Below are 9,479 nucleotides of genomic sequence, written 5' to 3'. Positions count from 1 at the left end.
GCTTCACTCCATGGCACAGGTACTGTTTGTGGTAGGGGTGGTGGGTGATTCTCCTGCATCCTGAGGGAGCAACTTCCTTTTGGGAGGAAGCCGGTATGGGCTCCCAGGGCTGCCCTTGCTGGGTTGTCCTGGGACCCAGTGGGATGGAATCAGAGGGTCTGGAGTGTGGCTGGGAAACTGGAGGAACATGAAAAATGGACCAGCTGAAAGAACATCTCAGAACGGTGCTCGGAATGGGAAAATATGTTGGACTTGTTGGCATGGTGAAAATGCAAAGTATACCCTGAGATGGACAGGAGCAGAACTTTCATGGCGATAAAGCGACAGCTGATAGTTCAAGGAGATAAGTAATAAGATCAAAGGAATAGCGTTGGATTTAACCACTCTTGTGGCAGCTTTTAAATAGGACCAAAGCAGAAAATAATCCTTGGCTGGTGCTGTGGCATCGGCATTCCAGCAGGCAGGGCAGAGAATTGCCCAAGGGAAAACACCACCGGAGCCAGCTGCGGCAGTGGTGGTGGGACAGGCAGGGGGCCCGTTCTCCAGCTGCCTTTTGCAGAGCCAGCCCCTGTACTTTAAATTTTTAAGTATTTTCAATTTCCCCCTCAAGAATCAGGAATCTTCTTTAATGCTAAGTAATTATAAAATTGCAAAATTGGAGGTAGTAAGGGCCTATTAAGTGAGGCAACCTCCTCTGCCTGCGGGGGATTGTTCAGGGGGAACTGGGCGATTTAAAAATGGGAATTCAACAAATTATTCACCTAATAGTTTCAGTTCATCCACTTGTGCCGCTGAGATATATCGTATCATCTTTCTTTGCAAGCAGCATGAATGGATTATCAAGTTTCATTCTCAAATCATCTGCAAGGCAGATTTATGTAGAGTCTTTGTATCTCCAAGCAAATGGGGAAACGTAAAGCTCTCGCAGCGCCGCGACTGAATATTCTCAAGGAAGAAATAGGAATATCCCAGTCTTACATAGTCCCGGGGGGAGCTCGTTTCATGGCATGTGACCTTCACCCTGAGTAAAGAGCGGCGGTGGGGACCCGCATCGAGTTCTGTCTGGGGACAGCTCCGTCAGGCTGAGGTGTTCTCGCCGTAAACGAGCGATGCGGCGGAGGCTGAGGCGGCGCTGGCTTTGGGTGGTGGAAGGTGACCTCCCGCCGCCCGCCCTGGTGCAGGGATGGGGGTCGCTGGATGTCTCCGCTCCCGCACGCCCCGCAGAAGCGGCCAGGGGAACGGGAACGGGAACGGGAGGGAGAGAGCGGCGGGGCCCGGCCGCGTTCCGCCCCCGCCCGAGATGGCGGCCGCCGCGAAATGGCGGACGGCAGGTGGCGCTCGCGAGCCGCGCGGGGACATTGCCGCTCCCCCCTCCCCGCCTCCCTCCCTCGCCGCTTTCCCCGCCCGCACGTGGCGCGAGCCCCGCTGAAAAGGCGCGAGCCGCCTCGCGCCCGCCACTGCCGCCGGCAGCGCGCGCGCCCCTTCTTCCCGCCCGCCCCGCTCCTCCCGCCGCCGGGCCGGGCCGGGCCGGGCCGCGCATCCCGGCCCTCCCTTCCCCTCCCTTCGGCCATGGTGCGCTGGCGCGGGGTTCCGCACCCTCCCCGCGCCGAGCGGCGCCGGTTGCCGTGAGAGGCGCCGCTGCCAGCGCCGGCCAGCCCCGGCGTCGCCGGCGGGACGGGGCGAGCGCTGCTGCCGCTGACCTGTTGAAAGAGCTGGGCTTCCCTGCGCCTCGGCCTGTTTTTTATTTTATTTTATATTTTTTTTTTTCCTTCTCGACGGGGGAAGTTTGCTTCCTCCACACCCTTTCCTCCTCTTCCTCCTTTTTTTCCAGGATCCGCTGCCTGGGGCCAGGAGTGATTTCCCTCTAACCCCCTTCCCCCCAGCCAGCGCTGGAGCTGGGGGCACCGCCGCCCCTCCCGCCGGCTCCGGGCTTGCCCTTTCCCCGGCGCACGGCGGGGCGGCCCCGGGAGGGCTGCGGCGGGACCACCCGGGTTACCGGACCACCACCGCCACCATGTCCAAAGCGGCGACGGAAAGTTGCGGGGCGGCGCCGACCGAGGACTTGTCCAAGGTGTCGGACGAGGAGCTGCTGAAGTGGAGCAAGGAGGAGCTGATCCGCAGCCTCCGCCGAGCCGAGGCCGAGAAGATGAGCGCGATGCTGGACCACAGCAACCTGATCCGCGAGGTGAACCGCCGCCTCCAGCTCCACCTCGGCGAGATCCGCGGCCTCAAGGTAGCGGGGAGTGGGATGGGTTTGGGGCGGGGGGGAGCACCCTGGAGTTTCTGCCCCTGTCTCCCGCCCGTCCCGCCGGGAGCAATGGCATCAGGTGGATGGGTCTAAACCGACACTTTAGGGCGATGAAAACACTTAAGTCTGGTCACTTTTGGGTGAGACTTCACTGGTTTTTAGTAAGGTTAAATGATCCTGTCCGAAGCGCGTGTGAAAGGATAGTGTGCAGAGCTGGAGACATTCGAAAGGTTTTGTGTAGCTGTTTTCTGTCGCTGCTCTAAGATGACTTGCCCATCTCTAGGCAGTCTGGTAGGCTGCTGGGGAGCATTGGCCATTTCCAGGGCACAGTGCAGCGTATGGCAGGTGATGGGAAACCCCTGGGCTCGGTTTCGGGATGATCGGAACCAGCCCCTAGTTTGTTATCTGAAAATGCATCTCTGGTCAAACCATTTTCGCTCTCCGCAGACTACACTGAGAGGCAGACCAAGACTGTAATGACTTAGCCATTCTTAATTTAACTCTTTTGTTGGCTTAGAAGCATAGTCCCTAATGTTTCCTTCCCAGTTGTGAGGATTGGGAAGGTAGTGTGACTGTCTACAGATAACGACCCTGATGTAGCATGTACACGTATATTATAGACCTAGAAAGTTATTTTAAAGTAGGCATGACTGCAAAACATTTTCTGTCTTGTTTCTTTGAGAAATTACATTGTTTCTAAGAAATTCCTTCAGTGAGGTGAGGTTGGAGGGCACGAGAGGAGAGATGGAGATGAATGGTTACATGAAAGTACATTAGAAGAGTGTTCTTGACGTGTTGAATGGCTTTAAACAACTAAATTACTGAGAAAGTGTCTGTTATAATAGCGTGGCATAAAATAAATAGCATGTGGGGGAAGACTGTTCCTGTCTTCCAAGTTTTCCTGTTTTGCAAAGTATGAGAGAGTGTGTGTGTCCTCTCCCTCTTTTTGGCAATATATAGTGTCTGGGGGTGAAGAAAGACCCATAAATGATAGTGCTGTAGTAAAAAGAAAGCTTACATTTAAAATGTAAGTTAAATTACAACAATAGTATTTTTCTCCCAGTTATGTGCAAAGGCGTTGTGGCATCATATGGATTTATGCATCTTCCAGATAAGTAACAAAAGACACCAAGGTGTGTAGGAAGGAGTGACAAATTCCTCTCTCAATTCTGAACTCCTGAAGTGATGTTTAACTTCCACCCTTTGTTGGGATGCCTCAGCTGGAACTTATAAAAGGAATGTGGGAGAGCGAGATTTTGAGTCCTGTCTTGGTGTCTGGACATCTACCTCCTTTGTCCCCTGTGAAATAACCCAGTAACAATGAGTAACAATGGCCAGCTGTGCCATGAATTGTGGGCTTCCACTCAAACTGTTTTATTCCACCATGGAGTCATTTTAAATATCTCTCACCGGCACAGATTTCTAAGGCTACCTTGTAGCCTCACTGACGTTTCTCCTTTTTCAAACAGGAGTTGAAATTGGTCAAGTCAAAGTTATTTTGAGACAAAGATCAAACGCATGCATGCACGTAAAATCCCATGGAGTTACAAAAGCTTCCTTAAGAAGGACTGCTAAAATGGTCTTTTCAAAAGGCTAGGTTTTTAAGAATTATGGCTAATCTCTACTTCTGTTATCATATATAAGGAGGAATGAATACTTAGATGGGAGAAAGATAAATATGGTCACAAGCCAGTTTAGTAAAACTAGGAGGATGACATACTGAACATGTCTTCTTTGGCATGTTACTCTGCTGTAGTAATAGCTTGAACATTTTTTTTCAGAATGTTCCTCACTTAGAGAAGGGTATGGAATCATGTACTTCACTTTTTTAGGAGTGAAAAATCTATTAAAGCAGATTATTTCATTTCAGAGTGGTTGAAGCAATTCTGATCACGGGATGACTGACAAGGTTCTTCTATGCAAATCTCAAACAAAATCAAACAAAACCCAAATACTTTAAATTTCTAAAACGTTCATCTTTAGATGTGAGTAAGCTTTGGGGAACAGAGAGTATAAATGTTAATAATTAATTAATTAAGTGAGATTACAATTTCTTATGTACCTTGCAGGTTTTTTTATTCAGCAGTAACTTGCAGGTGAATATTTCTCAAGGGAGTGAGATCATCGTGAGAGTGCTTCTGATCTTTGCCCAGTTTGGGAGCTAAATTATTCTGATACTTGGCATGAAAATTAATTAAGCAGCTGAAACTTTTGTGTTAGTCTTTGAACCCTTCAAGATTAGCTCCACGTTATAGTCACTTTTTACTGGGCAGAAGCTTTGTTTGTTTGGAACATGATGCTGTTACAATATGCCAGGTCTACATACGCGATTATTGATGCCTCACTTGAGTGCTCAGATGATGGGTTTATAGCAGTGCTGTTCACTGGCTTGTACAACGGTAACAGTCTAACGTTAATTGTTTTAGACACTTCTCTGTCATGATTGTCTTTCTTTTAAAGGATATCAACCAGAAGCTGCAAGAAGATAACCAAGAACTGAGAGACCTTTGCTGCTTTCTGGATGATGACAGGCAGAAAGGCAAGAAGGTGTCCCGTGAGTGGCAGAGACTGGGCAGGTACAGCGCTAGTGTTATGCACAAAGAGGTTGCCTTATACTTACAGAAGCTGAAAGAACTGGAAGTGAGACAAGAAGAAGTGGTTAAGGAAAACCTGGAGCTGAAAGAATTGTGTGTGTTGCTAGATGAGGAGAAAAGCGGTGGAGCAGGCAGCCGGAGCTCTATCGACAGCCAGATCAGCCTGTGCCAGTTAACGGCGACGAGTACTTACATAAGAGATGTCGGAGATGGCAGTAGTACTTCTAGCACGGGAAGTACAGACAGTCCAGATCATCATAAACACCATCCGAGTACTAGTCCAGAACACCTTCAAAAGCCTCGGGGTGAAGGAAGCCCTGAGCATCAGAAACACAGGAGTATCAGCCCAGAGCATCTCCAGAAGCCTCGGAGTTCTGGCAGTCCTGATCACCACCTGAAAGGACCGAGTCCGGAACATCACAAAACCATCGTCAAAGGACCCGAACAACAAAAGCACAGCAGCAGCAGCCCAGAAACTCTCCCAAAGCACGTTTTGAGTAGTAGCCCTGAACACTTTCAAAAGCAGAGGCCTGGTAGTAGCCCTGAGCATCAAAAGCACAGCAGCGGCAGCCCAGATCATCTTCAAAAGCACACACCGAGTGGGAGTACAGAACATCTCCACAAAGTGAGGGGTACGAGCCCTGAGCATCTCAAACAACACTATGGCGGGAGCCCAGAGCATCTCAAACATCTTGGTGGAGGCAGCAGAGAAGGTACCCTCAGGAGACAAGTAACGGATGACCTGTCACCTCACCACCGAAGTATATACAATGGAATGAATGGTGGGTCAATATGTTTAGCAAAACCTCACTTTGAAAATTACTGAGGTAGTTTCAGTGCTATTTTGGCTGTTTCTGGAAAAGGAATAATGTTTTATGTGAAGTGAAAGCTAGCAAGTCAGCATTATTCCTTTAGCAGGTGATTTAATCGGAGTATACCTCTTTGTCCGTCCAGCAGGCATTGAGTGGATTAAAAAAGTAGAGGAGACGTGCATCTTGAGTGTTGGTGTATTGTCAAGAAGCAGCTCTTGGCCTTGATCCCGCTCTGTGGTTGGTAGATCTGAACTGTGTCCCTTGGGTAGACTGCTGTTTACATCAGAGTGGAATTGCTTATGTTTCTTGTCCTGCCTATATTTGAGTCAGCAGAATGGAGGTGAACGTCTCCAATTTCATTTCCATGTTCCTAACCTACTCTGTCTGTAGCTTTAAAGGTTTTAAAATTTCCTGTCTACTGATGGAAGGCTCCTTATATCCTTTTCCATAAACTCTGAGAAAGACCCCAGATGAAGAGCTAGGCTCAATATAAATGAATCTGGTAGCTCCTAAAGCTTCTCAAAGCCTTGAGTTTGCGTGTGTTTAATTATACCAAATTAAAAATTAAGGAGGATCTTAAGGAATTTTTTTTTGGTTGTTGTTATTGCTGCATTTTAGAAAGATACTCAGTAAACACGCCTAGCTTTTAAGAGCTGTGTATCCTCACTGGTTGAAATTTAATTAGTTTTTAAGACAGTCACAATTTAAGTATTTTGCTATTTTGAAAGATAAGCAGCTACAACATATTGAAATGAACGAAATACAGCAAATTAAATGATTAAAACCAAAGTTCAAACATCCTGCTATGTTGTAGAAATAACTTTTTATAGACTTATCAGAATTTCTAGTCTGCTCCATTTTGTTTCTTCTATGTGCTTTGAGATGTTTTCATGAAGGAAATTAGCATCATAGCTGAAAACCCGTTTCTTAGAACTTTACACTTAGATTTGAAGTCAAGCAGTGAAGAAAGTGAGGATTTTGCTTAAGTAAATTGCCTTGGATGGAGTTCATGTGTTTCCATTTTATAAGCAGCCGTGAGAAGTTGTGTTGACGTCAGTGGAACTGACCACTTACTGTTGGATCTGCTTGTGAGGTGGAGGAGACAGCGAGCTGTGTGCCAGGTGCTGTCCTCTTTTATCACATCGTGCTCTGCCATCGATCCGTTTGCCTGTCGTGGTTAACTTACAGAATGCCTTCAGTTGACTTAATCTGCTCTGTAGTGCTAAACCCAGATTCCTCTCAGTGAAATGTGTGTGCTTGGCAGGGCTGACGAACCCCAAAGTGGTAAGTGTCGAGACTTCGCTTTTTAATTATTTTAAAATGGTTAATAAGATGAGTGTATGACAACTGTGTGAAGATGTGTAATACATAAGTTATAAAAGTTGGTCTTAACAAAACTTCCATTAAATGCTGTATTTCCTTCTCCGTTCAGTCCTTTCTGTTTAAAATTGACCTGGCTGTAAGTAGTGTGGATTATGGAACCAGATTTCCTAAAGGTGCCTTCTTACTTGTGCTCATGATGTTCATCAGTCCAGTCACTGGTGACGCAGAAAGGTGATCTAAGGTTTTAAGTATGTATTTTTAAAACTCCTTCACAGAAAAAGGTACAGGTTTTTCTGTTTCCAACAGGATGGGCTTTCTCATTATTATTTTTTGTCCAAATAGCACTGTTAAGAACTCAGCCATGTTATTAACGGTGCAGTGAAAGCAGTTGTTACTTTAAACCTGAGGTGACTAGCGTCTTTTGTGCAGAGTATTTCAACTGTCTTCAGTTTGGACTCTGGCCACAAGATGCTGGAGAGGGCAGCTGGTGATTTGGGAGTCTGTTTATTGACTTTATTGCATGTTCTGTGTATACCTGTATACATGAACCTGCCAATCCAGTACAGATGGGGAACTGTGCATTGAGCTGAATGAAAATCCTGATCTTTTGCATCTGTTGGAAGGAATGGTGCAATTGTGAAATCGTGACTTAGGAAGTAGCATGGAAACCTGGCTCTAAACTGTGCTGAGCAATATAAAAGGATGCTATTTTTGATTCTTATCCCCAAATCATGTAGTAAGTGTACTATAGCATGTTGGTGGAATCTAGTTTATTTTTTAAAATTTGGAGTATATCTAGCTAGTAATGTTGGATTGCACATCTGTGTGATTATTTTGCAGGACGCTTCTAACCTTACTGCAGTACTTGTGAACTGTTGTTTGAACAGCAGGAGTGAAGTGTTTGTGATCCTACGTGATGAATAGCAAAGGCTAATGTATTTTGACTCCTTTGTAAATAAAGAAATGAAATAATGTATTTTAACTCTGTGATCAGAACTTGCCAGACTCAATACAGGCCTGTCTGTCTTAACTGGACTCAGAATCAGGTCTGAGAGGAGAAAGTATTCCTCTGCATGTCAAACCTCATTCTGAAAAGTACTATACTGTCTGCCTGAAATTGCTATTCCTATTTGGAAAGCATGTTTGCAAACAGCCTGGCTATGCCTGTGGAAGTGAGAGCTTCTGTACGCTGCTAACAGCTTCCACTTACCCAGAGTTCTGGTGTTGTCAGCGACCACAGGGAAGCGATGTGTTCAGTAGGGTGCAGTTATCTATACCAGAACTTGGACTGTGTGTAAAGACGCGGGGAATGGAGTTGGAGTGTTTGCAGGTTGCTGACAAATACTTAAGCTAAAGTTAAAGCAGTTGCAATATAATATTGCAGTGCTATCAGCAATATGATGTGTAGCCGTAGTCTGCTTTACAGGATATGGTACATGCATTAATCATTTGGGCTTCATGCATATTTTAAGCTGTCATGAGGTATGCGGGAAGTTACTTCAGTCTGAAGCTGTCCTTGGTTCATAGGCACAGCTGAAGGAATAAAGGATGAGGTGATAACATTTCATTTCATAATTCTTCTCATTTTCTATGCTCAAAGGTTTGATCTTGATATATCTTCTCGTATGACATGTCAGCTTTGATTTCTAAGATTTATAAAGTTTAAAAAAAAAACAAACACAAAAAACCTCAGAGTTCCTCTATATATTTTTCTGAAATGGATGTCGTCAACCTTTGGAGTGACAGAAAATGGGATGGAAGCTAAATTTGGCTTGATGTTTGTTAATTGAAAACATATGTATTTCATTTTAAAGGCTCTAACCAAATAAAATATGTTCACGCCTTTTGCCATGTTCACGCCTAAATGTTCTGGGTAATGAGCACGGAAGTATTTGGGACAGAAAGATTGCTGAAATTAGAAGAGAAAATACCAGCGGTAAAAATATTTTAAGGAGAATGTTTATGCAACCTGGAATAATACATGACAGTTTAACTCTGACACAAATATGTGGGGTATGAGGGCCTCTATATAAATTAATGTGCTTTCAGCATCTGCAATCTAAATGGTGGTTTTTAGTCTAAGCAATTTATTGTAAACTTTCTATTTTAAGGAGCCCTTTGTTTTACTCTGAGCTTTGACTTTTGTGTGAAAGGGAGGTATCGGAAGGCTTTCATATGTGCTCTTTGCTTCCCGCTGAGGTTGTTAATGAAGAGAAGTAAAACTGCTGACTAACACTATGTGTACTGCTGGAGGTGTGAGCATTCTTACAGAACAACTGCAACAGCACCTCTCCTTGAGCAAAGGTGATTGTAGGCTAAATGGAGACTCAGCTAAAATTTTGAACAATTTCTGCTATAAATGTGCTATAAAATACTGCGCTGAGTCAAAAGGGGAAAAGCAGTCTGACTTCAGAGAGAAAAAACTTATAATAACGTTAGAGTTAACTGATATCCTCTCTGTGGAAATAGCTCACATCCTGCTGGCCAAATAGTGAAATGATG

The 9,479-nt window shown here is 45.4% G+C and overlaps 1 protein-coding gene across 3 annotated transcripts in view; it reads left to right on the top strand.

Annotated features, from left to right (window-relative positions):
• The first annotated feature begins 1,551 nt into the window (after positions 1-1,551).
• CCDC85A (coiled-coil domain containing 85A) overlaps positions 1,552-9,479 on the top strand; it is a 70,874-nt gene continuing 62,946 nt past the window's right edge. For all 3 annotated transcript variants that reach the window (XM_086745728.1, XM_086745727.1, XM_086745730.1), the window contains exons 1-2: positions 1,552-2,233; positions 4,709-5,624. In XM_086745728.1, coding sequence (XP_086601854.1) covers positions 2,015-2,233; positions 4,709-5,624 — 1,135 coding nt within the window. In that variant the 5' untranslated portion in view covers positions 1,552-2,014. The remainder of the gene's footprint in view (positions 2,234-4,708; positions 5,625-9,479) is intronic.

Source organism: Chlamydotis macqueenii, chromosome 3 (genome assembly GCF_036417535.1).
Source record: "Chlamydotis macqueenii isolate bChlMac1 chromosome 3, bChlMac1.mat, whole genome shotgun sequence".
Lineage (NCBI taxonomy): Eukaryota > Metazoa > Chordata > Aves > Otidiformes > Otididae > Chlamydotis > Chlamydotis macqueenii.
The sequence above is the reverse complement of the archived record's forward strand: the minus strand, read 5'-3'. Positions and strand labels throughout refer to the sequence as shown.